The sequence below is a fragment of the Typopeltis vanoorti genome, chromosome 12 (assembly GCF_054136105.1).
Source record: "Typopeltis vanoorti isolate ZY-2024b chromosome 12, IOZ_Tvanoo_1.0, whole genome shotgun sequence".
NCBI classification, from domain to species: Eukaryota; Metazoa; Arthropoda; class Arachnida; order Uropygi; family Thelyphonidae; genus Typopeltis; species Typopeltis vanoorti.
In genome coordinates this window covers 92,580,824-92,601,027 of record NC_143560.1, presented here as the reverse complement: position 1 = coordinate 92,601,027, position 20,204 = coordinate 92,580,824, and the positions used below count along the sequence as shown (strand labels likewise).

The 20,204-nt window shown below is 35.4% G+C and overlaps 1 protein-coding gene across 1 annotated transcript in view; it reads right to left on the bottom strand.

Annotated features, from left to right (window-relative positions):
• The window catches only part of LOC150101006 (venom factor-like), a 697,967-nt gene that overhangs the window by 372,282 nt on the left and 305,481 nt on the right, over nucleotides 1–20,204 (bottom strand). The window contains exon 19 of the mRNA XM_090401101.1: nucleotides 19,385–19,613. Within this exon, the coding sequence (XP_090257227.1) occupies nucleotides 19,385–19,613 (229 nt within the window). The remainder of the gene's footprint in view (nucleotides 1–19,384; nucleotides 19,614–20,204) is intronic.

Sequence of the window (20,204 nt, the reverse complement as noted above, 5' to 3'; positions counted from 1 at the left end):
TTAGTTTTAGGAAATTTATGGATTTTTCATGTTCTGTTTCTATAGTAAACTTTAGTCAACTGCTGAAGTCGTTAAAGGACACTTGTAATTGGTAATACATGTTGGTTTTCCAATGCATAGAACATCGCCCATGTATCGACCATAAAAGGTGATGCAGGGGGTGAAGGAAGAGCTGAGTAGATGTGATTCCATATGTGATAGAAACAATTTGGCTAATTGTCGACTAATATTTTGACCCATGGGAATTCCAAAAATTTGGATATAGATGTTATTGATAAATTTAAAAAAGTTTGCTAAAATTATTACTTTTATCAGATTTAAGATATCGCTGGGTGTTAATTTTGTTCATGATCTTACAGTGTGGTCTTCTACAAGTAATGCATGTATAATGTCTAACTAATGTTCTTGGGATGTCCACATTGGTGTAGAGCGATGTTGTGTCCAATAAAGTGAGGATGTCTTCATGGGAGAGAGTTAGGTTTGTTATTTTTTGAAATAGGTAGTTTGTGTTTTTTATCATTGATTTTGACTTGGTTAGTAAAGGCTTGAGTAGTTTACTAAGAATATTGATAAAGGTGATGTAGTGATATTTTTATATGAGATTATTTGGCATACCGAGTAGCCATCTTTATGGGTTTTAATTTGTCCGAATATATGTGGAGTACATGTGGTGCAGAGTATTGTATTTTTCATTATTTTATCTATCTTATTTTGATTTTATAATTCATATAGTGTATTATTAATTTGTTTTATGAGGACATTTAGGACTTTTTGGTGTGTGTGTGTGTTTTAATCATTTAAAATTTCTGTTATTTTGTTATGATAATCCATTTTGTTCATGATGACCACTGTGTTGCCTTTGTCTGCTTTAGTGATCATTATATCTGGGTTCTTTTTTGTATGATATCAGAGCTTTTTGTAGGTTTGGAGTAATTTTGGATTGTATTTTTTTTATTTTGCAATTTAAGATGTTTATTTTATGAAATGTTAGTTCTTTGTTGGAGTCTGTTTCCAATTTAGCTTGAATTTCAATAATAATGTCTTTGACACATATTTTGGGGGTATTGCAAAGTTCAGACCTTTATTTAGAATGGTAATTTCATCCGGTGTGGTGTTATAATTTGATAAATTTATAATTGAATTATTTGATATAGATTGCATGGTGGTGTTATTGCAAGGGTTGGAAGCTGCACGTTTGTTGTTATGGGAATCTGTTAGGTCATCCCATTTTTTTGTATGGTGAGTTTCAATTAATTGTGTGTAATTGTTGATATGTGATTGGATATTTTCTAAAAAAAAAAGTAACCATTCATTTGGACTTAAATGTTTTTAGTCCTGGTGAATGTATAAATATGTCTGTGTTTTTTCCTTCTGAAATCTCTCATTTAAGGTCTGTTTTAAAAGTGCTCTGGATGCATGATAGCAAATCCTTTATTTCCGGCAATTGTTCAGTTGCCCCGTACTATTGCAAATTTTGTGACAATGTTATAATTCAGACAATTCTTAAGGAATTTTATGTGTAGTTTTTGAGTGATGTATTTTAGGATGGTTTTTTGTATACCTCTTTTGTAAAATTGATGCAATCATTGAATGCGTGCCATGAGATCATGACGTAGACTTGTGTTGGTAAGCATGCAATGTGATTACTATTAAAATGTGTTATGAATGTGGGAATGGGGGAAAGGGGGGTTCAAGGAGTGAGTAGAGAGCCAATGATTAAGGGATTGTTGGATTACAAAACACAAATTAATATAAATTGGACAATTTTCTATGCTACTCCTCTAAATTAGTATTAATTTTTATAGCTATTTTGCCTATTTTTCTTAAGGAGTACCCCTTATATAATGTCACTGGTTTAGAAATGGTTCACATCCAGTGGCGAGCTATGGAAATTTTAACAAAGGGCTTGCATCGTCGATCAAAAAAAAAAAAAAAAACGTATTTCCCACAAAAACTTTTATTAATACCGCTCGTGTACAAAGAAAATCAAAAAGTATGATTGGATAATCAACCCGTAAAGGCTATCATTTTTAAACAAATATTTTCATGATCTAAACATGAAATATTTGCACAAGCATCTGTGTTAATTTATCTTACATAAGAAAAACATTTTTTAACTATCAAAATATAATAATAAAATCTTTTATAATCACACATATGCAATAGTTTGCATTTTTTTATAAACAAAATAAAGTTATTTTGTTTGCAATAGACGCTTTTATGACAAATAATCTATAAATAATAAATAAATATTATCTAAACACAATAATATTGAAATACGTTATATTTCTCTTTTGTTTTTATACATCAAGTGATAATCAACAGTACCAATCAAGGGGCATTATTTTATAGTTCTATTTATTTATATGTGATTACCAAAAGTAAATTCTTATTTGCTAAATGGTAGTAACAGTAACTATAATATTTTATTTAATAAAATCACTTTCGAGACGATAAGACGATTTTACATCAAAAAAATAACTCACTGTCTGGTGCACATTTACCCAGAAAAAACTCACTCCCTTACAGGTTAACATTTACAAACAATTACTTTAAGGAAATATTTTTGACAACAGCTGCCACACCTTATTTCCTTCCCCCTTCACATCTTGTGGTCTTCTAGGAGGATTTATAGCTGAGTGATGATTTTCTAGAAAAGATTTGACATAGAGATTCAGATTAAATTCATTCAAGGGTTTTCCATTTATACATACTGTCATTAAATCCGAAATATGTTTTGTAGTGAGAGAAGATCTCTTTGTTGTTGCGATATTATTTATCACAATAAAAGCTCGCTCAGCTTCAGGCTGCAAACTGCAATTGTTGCCATAATCCACTTTGGCTTTTTTCACCATGCTGGGAATTTCATCTTGTAACCTTCCAGTCAAAGCCATTTCCACTAAATCTCTAAAATCATTAATTTTAATTTCATATTTCAAAATAAATTTTAAAGATCTTATTCTTTTTTCTCCTTCTAACCATGGACACGTAACTTGTTTCATATTCCATGTTTCAGAATAATATACATTTAAAATGTGTTCCAGTTCTTCATCTTCCAAATCCTCATTCATTTTTAAGTTTAAAATTACTTTGCTGCATTAATCTATCCTTTAAAGACATATTATAAGAGAGTTTAGTAATGTTTCTTGTGGTAGTTTGTGAAATCTGATTTAGCTTTCAATTGTTATTCCTTCAAATTCTTTTGATTTTAACATGGTATCAATTTTAGATTCATAAGAACCTACGGAATTTTTAAAATCATTAATTGCATTAATTGTTCGCATGATTAAGCCCTTATAATACTTATATTGTGACTTTGTAGAGCTTCTGACAGATATGATAATTCCTGTAGGATATCAATCATTAATGCTAGATCTTTTAAATATTCCAAATTGAGAAATCGGTTTAAAAAAGTCCTTATATTTATCGTCCAATGCAAAATGCTTGCATAAAGCTGGATAATTTCTCCACAGATCAAGAGCCATTTGTAAACTGCAAGCTGCCCATCATGGTCCAAACACACGGCTGATCTTTAAAATTTCAATACTAAGGTCTTTCTCAATCGTATTTAATTCTCTTTGAGAAATATTTCAAAATGATTTATTTCTTTAATGTTTTTTATCGAATCGTCTAATCGATGAGCTACGCAATGCCAAATCACAATGTTGGGAAATTTTTGTAGAAGTTTGATTGCAACACCTGATTTGTTTCCTAACATTACACTAGCTCCATCAGGACAAAATGCAATGAGATGATTTTTTAAATAGTTATCACAAAATTAGCCAGCCAGGCTGGCCGAGTGGTTAGCGTATCCACCCTCCAGCCAAAAGGCTGAGGGTTCGAATCCTACTGTGGGCATGGATGTTTGTGATGGTCTGTGGAAATACTAATGGTGGTGTTGGTCTAGCTGCAGACAGTTGGTTGATTAAGTGGTGGATACAGAATAGGTGCCCTCCCTCGATGAGTCTTTGGACTCCCTGGAGGCATTAAATAATAATAAAAAAATCCATATGAATTTAAAATAGCAATTATAGTAGCATATATACATTCCGAGTAGTATTTTCTAATTCTACAAAATCTACAAAAATCATACATGGTTCAGTGAGCTAAACTTGTATGTGAATAACTTATTTTTGATAATGTTGTCGATTCATCTGCTATTATAGAAATTTTGCAATTTTTTTCTATTATTTTGGAGAATATTTCTAATTTTATTTGTTTAGAAATATATTCAACTATTCTAATTCTTGAGAATCTAGAATGCAATGATAATCCTAGATCAATACCATTTTTAATTTGCAGCTCAATTAAATCTGGTAAATCAGACATTGGTCAGTTTCTCTTCACCAAACTATAACAGAATTAAACATTTTTGAAGTTATCAAAATTTCTTTTTCATTTAGTTTGTCAATTAAATTTGATAATATAGATTTGCTACATTCTTCATTTATTTTTACGATTTTATTATGAGCAAATGATTCATTATGTTTGGATAACTTTTTACGCAAAGATGCAGTTCTTGAGTCTGTAGTGTTTCCATTCGGTTCTATTTTCATTTCTATCCTTTGATGGGTGACAACTTTTTTCTCCTTCAACATCTAAGTTTTTATAATTTGAGAAAACATGACATCCTAATTCTGCACGGTTAGCCTAGTGTCTGTGTGCTTTGCAACCATATGCCTGGGGAAAGAGTATCCTAGGTTCGATTCCCATTGGTAACATGAGGAGCTGAAAGATCTTCCTCAGCCACAGCCAAGTTAGCGGTCTTGGATATGGACAATAGGGTTTTTTTCTCCAGTTTATCCTGGGGTTTTTCATTCTGCAAAGCAGGCAAACCGGCCTTGAGAACTCAACACTACAGGACATAGGATCCACCAGGGCGTAGGGCTGACCACCTTATCCTGTGAACGGCTTGAGGTCTGATGATTAATAAACCCTTGACACCAAAAGGTAAAAGAGGGTAAAAGGAAAATGGAATGAGATGAGATGACATCCTAATTTAATTTTTAACTTCTAACCACTTATATTGATTTTTTTTTTCTCCTCCAACTTGTTGCATATTCATTGAATCAATGTGCGTATTATCTTCAACTTCATCTTCATTTTCAACTGCAGTAGAATCAGCAGAATCACTTTTCATTATTTTTTCTTTCCCAAAAAAATTTAATAAATTTGACTATCTTTTCATGTTTCATGGGTAAAAATACTTTTACAATTATAAAAATAAAATTTGCTGAATATACAGTTTTTAAATTTTAAACACAAACAATTGTTATACATCAGTGTACTGATGAACACAGAACTAATGTCCAGTGAAACAACCCGTTGATGACAGTTTTAAGAACATTTGATTGGCTACTGGTTTTACCATACCAGAAGGGAGTTTGGCTGCCAGAAGGGAGAAGGGTAAAGATAGCACATGCGCTTATTTTATTTTCAAACTTGGGCACATTCGTTATAGAGGAGTTGAAACAATAATTCCAAATAATCTATACACTGCCAAATAGACTAATTTCTGTTAGGTTACCATATAAGTCTGTCGCTTAATATTTCAAAAAAAAAAAAAAATTCTTTTTTTTGTGAAAAAATAAAAAAGTAAGCAAGAAGAACAAGGGGCTTGCAAATTTGAGAAAAATTTAACAAAGGGCTCATGTGAGCCCCTTATAGATCACCAATGTTCACATCCCATTCTCTCTCCTCTAATCTTGAAAATATTTTATCTTTCTCCTTTTTCCCAATGAATTTATAGTCCTTGGAAACTATCCTTGGAAACTCAGTTTTCAATTCACATACCTTTATCTGTCTGCATTTTTAGCTCCCACATTTTTCTAGATCCAAATCCCACCCTCCCCCTTCCTTTCAGTCATATTTTTGTAGTGTCATATGTGTCATCGTTATATGCCTGATGCTGCTCCAAAAGAAGACAATCTCGAACATCCTACAAAAGTATGTCCAAAATTATCCCTTCCATATATTTTTTCACTTATCTATGTCTCTAAAATATCAATAATGCCTTAAATGAACTGAGTAAAAAAAAAAGCCAATGATATTATACAAGGGGCACTCCTTAAGAAAAATAGCCATAAAAATTAATACTAATTTAGAGGAGTAGCATGGAAATTTTTCCAGAAATAATATTTATATTTTAAATATATTTTATACGTATAAAATTGCCATTTTCAACTGTGAAGTTCTTGGTCAAAACAAGGAAACCATTACCAACACATGGAAAGTTTTTTGCAGCACTAGAGAGCATACTACAGATAATCTACAGTGGATTCTGAAGTTTTTTTTTTTGTCATTAAAACAGACTAGTTTATTTTACTGACAAAAAAACATACATAAAAGCATGTTTTATAAATTAAAGATGTTGGGAAATTATGTTGTTGGTTGAATCTTTATCCAAGTAAGCAAACAATGTTTTTGCGCATGAACTATCTTCATGACTGGGCTACTTGTATATAGAAGCTTAATGACCTCACATCAGTTGCTTTAGCTCATAATGCAAAGCACATAAGCTGTTTAGTAAAAAAGTATCTGAACATTCTAGACAATGCAATGTTTCCTACTTTGTGGCATTTCTACAGAACTGACCATTATCTCTTTCAGCAAGACAATGCGCCATGTCATAAAGCTTCTGCTGCTGTAACTACTTGGTTTATGGACATGAATGTCACCACATTTCACTGGCCTCAACAGAGCCCTGATCTCAACTCTACTGAACATCTATGGGATGAACTGGAGCATCAGTTGTGTTCAAGAGCAGATTGGTAACCAATGCGAAGGATATAGTTGAAGTATTCAATGATCAGTTTATCAGTGTTTGAGTGACATGATTAGAAGCTGGTATGTAGAAGATATAGTGGAGGAAGGATTGATGATGAATGAACAGGAAGTGCATGAGGAATTAAATAAATGATGTTAAATAAGGCAACAGGAATTGACAATATATTGAGAAAATGCTCTATGTTTATAATGGCACACCTGTTAAACATGAGTCGTCCAACAGGACAAGTCACAAAGGAATCGAAGGTGGTAAAAATTGTTCCACTTCACAAAAGGGTGGGGGGGGAAATAAGACTGAGACTATAAATTACAGGCCAATTTGTGTATCTGGGGTTGTTGTCAAGGTGTTAGAAAAGTTGGTGAGAACTAGGATTCAGAAGTGGGTTGAAAACAAGGGCATTCTTTATGATGGTGAGCATGGGCTTGTTGGAGTGGGGGGGATGTCAATGCTTTAGCAATCTGATTACATATGAAAACAAGGTGACAAATTCACTCAATAAAGGAGATGCATGTATAGTGGTATACTTGGATTTTTTAAAGGCCTGTGATGACTGCCACATAACAAGCTAATAGATAAACTGAAACAGATGGGATTAAATAACAGACTAGTGAGTTGGACAGTTGATTGACCTGTCAGATAGATATAAGCAGATTGTATATGGAAGAGTGGTATCCCAAAAGAGGAAGGTCACTTGTGAAGTGCCACTGGGATTTCTTTTGGGACCTTTATTGTTTAACTTGTGTATTAATGACACTGGGACCAGCTTAACTGGAGATGTGCAGCTGTGTTGCCGATGATGCAAAGTTGGGAAGAAATATAAGCAGTTGAGCAGATATTGTGGTCTTGCAGAAGGATCTCAACAAGCTATGTGAGCAGACAAGTCAGTATCAATTTAATGGTGCCAAGTGCAAGGTCTTGAAATATGGTAAGCAAGGCTAGGATGCAGAGTATATAATTAATGGGAAAATTTTGAAAGAGGTGGAAGAGATGAAAGATGTGGGAGTGATGGTGGACAGAGACTTGAAGTTTAGGGGCACATTGCTAAAACTGTAAGAATATCACAATTGATTATGGCAATAATGAGAAGAACATGGACATGCAGAAGCAAAGAGCTTATGATTCCCTTGAAAAAAGCTTTGATCAGGCCACCAACAGACTACTGTGGACAGATTTGGCCATCTCGACTTCAGAGGGATGAGGATGTATCAGAGATGGTCCAGAGAAGGTTCACTAAGTCAGTGTTGGGTCTATGGTATGTCACATATGAGGAGAGATTGAGGGAATGCAACCTGCAGAGCCTTGCAAATAGAAGAAGAGGGGATGTCACCAAATTAATGTGAAGGAGATTTTTCATAGAGTAGAAGGAGGCGCAAGTAGAACTAGAGACCGTCTCTGGAAGCTGTATAAGGAGGATGTGTGCAGGGGAGTGAGAATCAGGTTCTTTGCATGGAGACTGATTGGTGAGTGGAATGCATTGTCTGAAAGTGTGGTGAGTACAGAAACTGTGAATGGGTTTAAGGCATGGTTTGATGATATTTTTGCAAAAGAGAGTATAGACCTCCCAGAACGAGTCCTTTGGCTCCATGGAAGTCAGATAATAACAATAAATAAGATATTTAATAATTGTTACTATTTTGTTTGATTTTAAACCAGAATTACCTGATCATAAACTACTGGCATGATACATAAGCGACAAAAATAAAGGAAAGAATTCAAATTTTACATTAAAAAATAGTCTCACTTGGTATCCTGTAATGTTGGATAAGAAAAGTGTTTACAGTTGTTCGATTCTACTGATCTTAGAATGGTTGTCGACCAAATTTTAGTCAAAGTAATGCAGCCATATGTGCTGAGGTTAGGAGAGTTTTGTTGACACTGCTGACTCTAAAAATAGTCTATCTAACTTATATAGCACATTAATTTTCTTCTATCTAATCCTGTGTGAAATATGCAGAGCATGATCTGCGAGTTCTGATTTTCCATAATGTAGTAACAGTGCAATCCTTGTGTTCTCTGTGAGCAGATTTTAACAGACCTTTCTGTTTGTCCATAGTAGCCAAAGTTACAGTCATAAGGCACCTCATACTCTCCAGGATGTAATGAAGAATGGAGGAAATTCCACCCTTTATTACATCCTGGCTATGTATGGCTAGTTTGAAGTGTGGTTTGAACAAGGAGTGAAGGGTATATTTATTTGGTGAGTGGGATGGCATCTCTCACACCAGTTGGAGAGAGTGATAGTGTGGTTTTGGCTTGGGGGAGGATGGACGGATATGCAGGTGTATCGAAGAGAAGGGAATGTATGTGGAATTATAGGGCAGATGATTATAGTAGTCTTGGGTATCAACTAGGGGCAATTCCATGGAAGGTGGAATTGGAAGGCCAGGATATCATTGGTGTTTGGGAAATTGTGGGGGAATATTTGTTAGCAGTGGTGGTAGGCTGCATTCCGCGGGTGGGGAAGCGGATGCAATTTGGTGTAGGGTAAATGACGGGCGATGTTGGACAGGAACTGCAGTTGAAAGAGAGATTGTGGAAGAGATAAAAGGAGAGGGGTGGAAGATGGATACACAGGGAGTGTGGGATGCAGGTAGGGCGAGTGACCGGAGTGGTGAGGAGGGCAGGACTGGAGTATGGGAGGAGATCGGCACTGAGATCCAGGGAGAATCCTGGGGAGTTTTTTAGCTATGTGACCAGTGTGCGGAGAAATAATTGTGGGGGGAGTGATATTGTGGGATAGGGATGGGAGTGGAGTGATTGATGCAGGGGACATAGTGGAGTTGTTTAGTGGGCACTTTGTTGGAGTAGTTCATCCTGGAGGAGGTTTCAGTGCTAGAGGGATGGGGCAGATTCGGGGTTTGGAGATGCAGGGGGAGAGTGTGTTCCGGGTGCTGAGTGTTCTGGATGCTGGTAGCTGTTGGACTGGATGGTATTTCACCACAGGTTTTGAGAGAGAGTGTGCTGGGGAACTGACAGCTCCACTCAACTGGCTTTTCAATGGGGATCTGGCTGCAGGAGGGGTACCTCGGGGAGTGGAGGGAGGGTAGGATAGTGCCGCTGCATAATGGCGGTGGCAGACTGGAGATGTCTAATTATGGGCCTCTTTGTGTGTCATCAGTGGTTGTTGGGACCTTGGAAAAGTGGCGAGGGACTGTGTGCAGCGTTGGGCAGATGAGGGTGGTGTTATCTGTGAGAGTCAGCATGGATCTGTTAAGGGGCGTTCTTGCTTTGGTGATGTGATTGCCTTTTATGGTAAAGTGACAAGAACAGGTGATGGGGGAGGAGCATGTGCTGCCATTTTTTTGGATTTTGCAAAGGTGCTTGACAGGGTGCCACACAATGAACTGCTATTTGGGTTGCAGCATGTGGGTTTGGATATCAGGTTTGTTCAAGTGGATTCGGGATTGGCTGACTGATGGGTATTGGAGAGTTGTGTATGGTGGGGCAGTGTCGGGGGAGGCAGGGGTTGTGGGTGGGGGATCCACAGGGCTTAGTACTGAGACCTGTGTTGTTCGACCTTTATATCAATGATATTGTCAATGGATTGAGGGAGGGGGACGTTCAGTTGTTTGCAGATGATGTGGAGCTGGGAGGGGTTATCCGTAATAGTGCAGATGTGGCATCCCTGCAAGAGGATATGAATAAATTAGACAGTTGGGCAAATGAATGGGAATCTCGGTTCAATGCAGCAAAATGCAAAGTCTTGAGGTTTGGGATCCATCGATGGGAAGATACATATTTGATTGAAGGAGCTGTACTGGAGGACGTAGGGGAGATAAGAGATCTGGGGATGATGATTGATAGAAAACTGAAATTCAGGGAGCATATTGCAAAGGTGGTGAAGGTAACTCAGAGGATTGCTGCAATACTGAGAAGGACGCTGACCTGCAGAGATAAAAGAGTTATCATTCCACTGTATAAGACCGTGATCAGACCACACTTAGACTATTGTTCTCAGATTTGGTCCTCAGGATTTGAAGGGGATAAATTGACTGTGGAAATGGTATAGAAGCAGATAACAAAGACGGTTTCAGGACTGTGCAATGTGGGTTGTGGGGATCGACTGAGGGAGTGTGGACTGCAGGGTTTGGTGGATGGGGGAGGGAGGGATGATGTGGTCGAGACTTTTAAACTGTTGAGAGGCAGTTACAGGGTGGACATTGGAGAGTTCTTTTGATTGGTGGAACGGCAGGAGGGAGCAGTGACAAGGAGCCATTCCTGGAAGTTGCAAGGGGAGGCTGTGCATGGGAGGGTGAGGAGCGGTTTCTTTGCATGGAGGGTGGTTGAACCTTGGAATGCATTGCTTGAGAGAGTGGTTGGAGGGGGAACAGTCAATGGGTTCAGGGAGTGGTGTGATGAACTTTGTGTTTCCTAAAAACACCTCCCATGATGAGTCTTTTGACTCCATGGAGGCCTGGATAATAATGATGATGATTTATTTTATACTTTAGCAATTTTTAGGGTTGCCAGATTTTGGAAAACCAAATACGGGACATGGGTGACCCATGTCCCTATTTGGTTTTCCGAATACAGGACAATTTTGGTGAGTCCGAAAATATTATAGGAACAAGTTTGCTGCTGCAATCATTAGAATAAAAAGAATATGATGCTTTATGCCATGAAATGCCATAGTTATTTCAGCAGCAATAACTTTTCGTTCATTGCTGATATTTGGTTTTACAAAATAAGTATCATTTGGAAATATTTGCAACTGGAACTCTAAATGCTCAATTTGTGTTTCTGAGTGTTAATGTGTTGTGTAATATCCGATCACCCCCATGTGCAATACTAAACATTCGTCTACAGATTTTGCATTCAACTTCGTCGTTATGTTTTCCTTTTGCAATAAACTTCCATTCTTTCGAATAATCATCGTTAAAAACGCACTTTCATTTTGGCATTCTTAAAGGCTTAAGGAAAGAAACAAAATTTAATTTACTCCTATATTATTAATAAAGAAAATTAATTTACCTTTAATTATATATTTTATGTATTAACCAAATATTGTACCTTCAAAAAAGCGATATATTATTTTTTAATAATTATTGAAATAATATCCATGTATTGTAACGATACTGCCCCGCATAATGTCCAAATAGAACTGTTTGAAAATAAGCAAATGCAATATATCTGTAGAGAATTATAAATGAAATGCTTATACTAAACAAAAAGACCAATGAAAGGGACCGTCGCCATCGTAAACTGTAAACACAATTAATTTCCTCAAATTGTTAGTTTTTATGGATGCTTGCAAATCAATTTAAGTTGGATTATTCAAAAAGAATATTGAAAATTATAACTGAGTAATAAAATATTTATAATTTTATCATTTCATTAAAATATGGGACATTAGGCTGTCCCTACAAGTATGCAATACAGGACAGCAAAATTCAATGTAAAATACAGGACGTCTGGCAAGCCTAGCTAATTTTTCAGATGTACTGCAGAAATAGGGGATAGAAACAGTAATATTTTGGCACTGAGTTGGGGGAAGGGTGGTTAGGAGAGCTTGTAGTATTTTATTTATTTTATGAGGGTTGTAACCACTGGCTTAAAAAGTGTGAAGAAAATAGTCAACTTCAGATGAGCAAGAGCTGTCATCGGAACGAATAGCGTGAACTGTATAAGTAAGTGTTTTGTGGATCCCATACTGTTGGAGTGGATGATGGTGTGATTATTTACATATCTTCCTGTGTATGTATTAGCTTTCTATAAATAGAAAAAACAGTGACGCATTTGAAAGATATGTAATTAGTGTGTCAAAAAAAAAAAAAGGGTAGACAGCTCTTTGTTTCTCTATTCTAATTGAATGCATTTTGAAGCAAATTTCATTTTAGAATGTTCGTGGTTCAGATTAGTTAAAAACGAATATGATAAATGGTAAATGCACAAAGTGCAACCTAATTAAAGGAATGAAAGAAAGGAAAAATGATAGACAGAAAGAAAGGAAGGAACAAACACTTAACTTTATTGAGTGTTTGTTCTCTAAATGCTTCATACAGAAATTAGGCAAAGTAAAGGAAAGTACAGTTCCATCCTTCTGTTTATAGATTTTTCCTTTTCACGTAAGGTCATGAGTATATATTGCTAATTAGAATATGTATGGAGAGAAGTGAGACTTTATTATATCAAGGGTCTCTTAGCAGTACATTAGTAAAGAGAGAGAGAGAGAAATTTGATATCAAAACTAACTATGATGTTTGAGGATGTAATTTTTTTATTATAGATTTAATAATAAATGGAATCTTTTATAAAGGGGAGGGGAAACAGAATTGCCTATGAGGGGAACAACTGACTTTGCTAACCATTTGACAAGTTTGTATGTAAGGGACCGACAATACTGTCGATTCTAGGACATAAGGGGATGCAGGTTTTGTGAATTTTTGGAATCCAAAAATGTAGTGAGGTTTATATTGAGAAAAGGGTTTTATATTGTCATGATTTCTTTGGGCCAAAAGGCCCAAAATATAGGAGTGCAAACATTTTTATCATTATTATTTCATCATTAAAATTTTTTATCATTATTATTTTGTTGTTACAATTTTTTATCATTATTTCCTGGTTATTATTTATACAGTCAACAGCAACAAAACACTCTCCTAACCTTAACAACTATATGTATAAAAAAAAACTGTAACAATTATAAAAATTTCTATTTATCCAACATAAGAGGACCTCAAGTTAAAATTTGTCCTGATGTATGTGTATCATGACAATAGTTTGTGCTCTGATGAAGGATTAAAATCGAGTGAAATATTAGACAGTCATTAGATATCATATTTACAGTTTTGGTGTTATTTAATTTTAATAATCTTCAGAGTTGAGGATAACCGTTGCATTGCCTTTGTCTGCGGGAAGAATAATTATATCTGTTATTTTTTAAACTCTTAATTGCTATTAAATCATAGATAAATAAATTCCACAAGACTACTCACACATCATTTGCAATCACTCTATGTATGTATGTATGTATGTGTGTACATATATATATATATATATATATATATATATATATATATATATATATATATATCAAGCAGCCCAAATACAATATGATAAAGTAAATCTTATCAGAAAATTTGAAACATTAAAAAGAATACAAAATAATAGGAACTTCTCAAAACCCCACATCAACTCTGACAAAGTCGTAATTAACAAATCTTCTCACATACTTTCAGATGAAGAAAAAGCATCCTTAGTAGAGGTCTAAATTTTATTCCTTCTCCAAAATTTATCCCAAAAGAATCACTCCTTACCAAAATAGAAAAAGCTACTTTATTTCTCCCTTCACAAGATGCAAAATTTCTGCATATTGAATCCATCTTTATTATCAATAATGCAAAACCACTCGCAGATAACATTACTTCGACAGAACGCAAAGCAATTAAGAGTTTAAAAAATAATAGAGATATAATTATTCTTTCCACAGACAAAGTCAATGCAACGGTTATCCTCAACTCTGAAGATTACTAAAATAAGATGCTTGAATTACTACAAAGTGATACCTACTCAATACTTGAGAGAGATCCAACTCAAGAACTTCAAAATCGTACCAACAACTTATTAAAAACTACCACTGAACTGTCTCGAAATGTTCGCCTGTCTCTACGCTCTCTCCATCCTCTTATTCCGCACATATATGGAGTTCCAAAATCTATAAGGAAAACATCCCACTACGTCCCATTGTGGAAGGTATTAATTCTCCGACGTACAAACTTTCTAAACATCTTGCAAAATACCTCAAATGTTTTTGAGGCAAGTCTTCATCCTTTATCAATAACACAGCGGACTTTGTTTCATACATTAAGGATGTGACAGTTAATGAAGATGAAATCATGGCTAGCTTCGACATAATTTCCTTGTTCACTAATATTCCAACAGACAAAGTCATAACATTACTCAAAGACAAGTTATCCAAAAAAATGTTGGCCTTACTTACCCATTGCATCAAGTCCGGTTACTTTAGATTCCAAGATACTATATACAAGCAAAGTCATGGTCTGACGATGGGTAATCCTTTATCCCCTGTTCTTGCAAATATTTACTTGGAGGATTTTGAAGCCAAGGATATCTCTTCCTTTGCTTTAACACCTAAAGTTTGGAAACATTATGTGGATGACATTTTCCTCATTTGGAGCTATGGACATGATTCCCTAATGGATTTCCTGGAACATCTCAATAGTCAACATCCAAGTATAAAGTTCACAGCAAAGCTTGAATATGATAGTTCCCTGCCTTTTCTAGATGTAAAACTGACCCGCTCCTCTGGTAAACTTAAAATTTCAATGTATAGAAAGCCTACACATACCAACAGATATCTTCATAGTCAGTCCCATCACTTCCCTCCCCAAAAACTTAGAATAATTTCTACCTTGGGAAACAGAGCTCACTCTCTTCTTGATGACCCAAATGAACTTCAAAAATAAATCAACTATCTCAAAACTACTTTCATACTTAATGGGTATTCTGAAAGAATTATTGTAAAATTCCTTCTTAATCCTCCTAGTCATCACACAGAAGAAATAAATACATTTAAAGGCAATACATCTATTCCTTACATAAGTTCAGTTTCACAAAAATTAGCCAAGGTTCTAAGAAAATACAGTATCAGAACTTTGTTCACTCCACTTCCAAAAATCCACTCCTTAATAAGCAACACCCAAAACCTTGTCATCATCATCATCATCTTAAATATCCTGGTGTGTACAAAATATGGTGTGTGTTGAGTCCCATTTCCTTTAAATTGTATATTTTAAGAGTTTCCTTAAAGCCTTGCCTATGTGTGGCACATGGTATCTCTGGGTCACAAAGGGATAGTCCGAGGGTCGAGCCAAAATCCTATGTGGTGGAGTCCTCGTAACCAACTTCTCAGTAAGTCCTAAGAAAATTTATTTTTTTCTGCTGCGCCACTTAGATTAATTAGAATATTAATCAAGAAGTTGGCAAGAAGTTGTACAAAGATAACACAAGATATGTAATCGTGACCGTAAATTATATTCTATAAATCTCCCACCCAGATTTGTAACTATTTTTACAAGCGGTGCATCGAATTCCATACAGAGACAAATTTAGTTAAAGAATAGCAAAGTTTATTAAGCATAAGGTACATACAGCTAATAATACAAAGAAAGGCTTCCATTCAAAACTATCTAAAGAATAAATCAAATCTTGTTAACTCTAATACTTTCCACAGAAAAGCCCATCAAAATTCAATCAACCTTAATTACCTCACATAAAACATAAGTCTCACACTATAATCTTAGATTTAACAATCTCTGTTAACATTCACTCTTTAGGTTAAATCCTCTTAAACATTCTTAGACATACTCAATATTCAGATTCGTATAGTGCCTATCCACTCATAATCTTCTACACAATAAATCTTTTCCTACAGTCCTTCGTTATCAAAGTTTTACATAACATTAATTTCGTGAGTTACACACAAATCAAAGAACAAAAATGTCTACTTATCTATACACGATGGTCCCATTCTCTTGTTGCACTAAACACCTTCTTCGATGCCCTGGTTCTATATTACAGTTAAGGTTTCCGATCATCGATATGCTGACGTGATCCTCTCCTTGACCTCTTTTGTTACAGCATTCTGGATACATACTTTCTTCAACATTCCAAGTGGTATAGCCTGCTGCTGTATCTCGGGATTTTGGGACTAGATTTCCCGCTGAAAACCGTCCGATCGCATGCCAGCGATGGACCTGGCACCCAGATCTCCGGACCACGAGGTGAAACTAAAAACAAGAGAGAGAGAGAGTGGGGGGGGGGGGGGGGTTTCCCAACCCTTTTATACCTCCTCCCTACTGGCCATCACCGTAACTTTGGCCGTTCACCCGACAAGTAGAATTCTCCATCACATGTGTCTGACCTCATAATGTCCGATTCTTCCCGCCACTTATTTTCATGTCCCGCAAGCACGAGACTGCTTGCCCCCGAACTTTGAGCTTAAGTTTACACAGATTATGTTGGTCATTTTCTTGCACGTTATTTCACTTTAAAGGTAATATCACTTTTAAATCAGTATTAATATTATACACTTAACATTGGCACATTTTTCTTACATATTCTTTTCTTTTACCACGTAAATAATATCTCACTGAGATATTTTATAATTCTTTCCTTTCCTTACTAATGTATTCGATATTAAAAGTACATAACTACACATACCTAGACAACAAGCATATTTTTTTATGTTTCTTATAGGGTGTTTGCTCTGTTAGACAATGATAAGTGGAATCTTAATATTCTAAACTTATCAGGATATAACAGTGTGATTGTGATATTCCTTATTTTGGCCAGACGGATATATCTATTGAATTATGTATAGAGGAACACATGAGGGACATGGCTTACAAGAGACAGCAAGCCAGTGCCTTATCAAGCCATATCCTTTTCTCGACTGATCGTAATGATGAAAACCCAAGTCATACAGTCTGCTGGGAGAGATCTACTAACATCTTTCGTTGCCATGATGAATTGGAGAGAAAAATCATAGAATCTAGGGATATCGTCCTCAACCCTGAACATCTAAATAATAACTTGAGCTACAACCTCCCAGATAGTCATTCAGCTGTAATCATGTACTGGTGTTCACGTGATGCTGCAAGTATGCACTCTCCCAACAGTGCAACAAACGAAAGAACAGTTTTAAATACAACTACATGTTTTCATGCTAATTATGTATAGAGACTCTATATGTTGTTCATAGTTTTTTTAACTTTCAGTGTTTAGTGTTTTTTCTTTTCTTTTATAATGTCACCTGATGAAAACTGTTATAAGCCGAAACCGAACTTTTTGAAAACAGAAGAAACTAGTGGCACCACCTGTTGTATCTTTTTGTTGTCGAAAGAGGCAATCTTCATTAGTGTTTTGTCAACTGTTTATGACATTTGTTTCATTAGAAGCCAAGTTATAATGCCAAGAGTGACAATGTGTTTTGACGAAAGGTTGGTTGTCATGATATGCATGTTGTATGCGACGAATTCTCGCTATCAATTGCTTCAGACTTTCAAGATAAAACTCACTATTGACCGTTTGCCCAGGCAAAACGAATTCTTTGTGGATGATGCCCTTGGAAAGGTAGAAACAAATCAGCATTGTCTTTACTTCTGACTTCGCTCAGCACTCTGTTTTGGGTTCATACTCAAAACAAAGTGCCACGTTTCATCACCAGTAACGATCATTTCAAGGAAGTTTGTGAGTCCTTACATGCAGTTTTAATGAGGTCCTTGCAGTGTTCAATTCGATACATTTTTTGGTTGTCGGTCAACTTGTGGGGAACAAATCACGAATTCAATTTACGAAGGCCCAAACTCTCTGTCAAAATGTTGTGCACAGTTGATTATGGAATCCCCAATTCATCTTTAATCAATCTCATGGATGATTTCGGATTTTCTTTGATGAAATCATGCACTTTTTGGATGTTAACTTTGCTCAGTCCAGTTTTTTGATGGCCTGGTTTTTCATCGTCCTCAAGTGTCTCACAACCACTTTGAAATCGACTAAACTACTCGTAAACTTGAGTACGAGATAAGCATTCCTCACCGCATGCTTTTTGAAGAATTTGATGCATTTCGGTAAAACTTTTACTAAGTTTAACACAAAAGTCAATCGCGGCTCTCTGTTTGAAACTCATTTTCCGACCGTTCATCAAAACACACACTGTCACTCTTGGCACTATAACTCAGCTTGTAATAAAACAAATGTCATAACCAGTTGACACAGCACTAATGAAGATTGCTGCATTCAACAGGTGACGCTACTAGTTTCTTCTATTTTCGAAAAGTTCGGTTTCTTTTTGGGCAGAGGATGTAAATATATATATATATATATATATATAAATTTTATGACACTCAGACACCCAAGAAAGATAACCTATAAAGCATTAGCACTCTGGGTGAGCTATGGGTTAGATAATCCAGGAATATTCTGCTGGAGAACCTAATCAGAATTTTTTTTTTCCAAGATATTTCAGACATCCAGTAAGCAAGGTGGTGATCCAGCATGCTGTAATGAAAATGATCTTTTGCCAAATATCAGTATTACTATTAGTAATATTTCTGGGGCTCCATGGAATCAGAATCATTGTAGGATGCCAAACTCACACAGATCACGAATTTACTGCAATCATATAATACATTTGAAAGATGTCAGAGGTTGAGTTTCTGTTTTTCAGAAAAATATCCAGCAAATGAATGAAAGCCATGTCCAAAATCACAGCCCAAGACTGACTTACTCGGTGCTCAATATTTTAAAAACAATCAGAAGCAAGTGATTTGGGAGAAAAAATGGCATTCTTATTACAAGGTCATAATCCTAGATATAAGGTATTCTTGACTTCAACTGTTTTATTGGTACTGTTTAACTGCAGCACAAATATAGTGTAGAACTGTTTAAAGTATGGTTATCATACCTAATAAAACTCAAAATAATTCAATAGTGCAACAGAATACTAAAGATCTTTAACTGAGCAAACCATCAAGAGTTGTTTAAAAAAAATGGTTAATTTAATAATATTTCTAACTAAACTTACAGCTAGTATTAATATAGTAATCTGCTTAGTTTTAGGGAAAATATACTTACTGGTAATCTGTGTCGACCATAATTAAATATAGTAACTTGAATCTCCAACTGCTCATTTCTGACTACTGAATAAGGTAAGTTAAGCTGAATAAAGATTGGTTTGAAAGAAACTAATTTCTTTGGAGATGCAATGCACATACCATACTCAGGAGATACACTAACAGCTTGAATAACCCATGTGGTGATGCTATGAGGTAAACTTACATGATACTCCTCTTTATTATTTGGCCTAAAATATTTTAAAAAAATTCAACAAATAATGAAACATTTAAAAGAATAAAAATGATAACCACTATCAGATATTTACATTGAATATCATTACAGTATTACCATTATTTGCACCACAACCATAGAGAAATAAACTAACCAGAGTTGGTTCCACCTTAACTTGTTTGATACACTTAGTCACACTAAAGATTATGGGAATCAGTGCATCTGGTAATTTAAACTTTGGATATGTATGGATTAAATTATAATTTTCTGTCAGTTTTTCATTTGCCAGCCTGATTGGCCAAGTGGATAGTGTATCTGGTCTCCAACCTGTGGGTTCAAATTCCACCAATGGAGATGGATGTTTGCAATTGTCTTTAGATGAGAAAAGGTCCATGTTGGGTCTCTAGATCATAGTTTTCAGAATTGGCAAAAATTTATTTTAAACAAAAAAATCAGAACAAAGAAAAAATGCATACGAAATTATAAAATAAAATAAAAAAATCCTTAGCCCATCCATAGTATGAAGTGCTATAGGTTTACAATAACCTTTTCTGGGGGGGAGCCACATGAGGGGAAAAAAATTGCTGTTCAATACTATTTGAGTAAA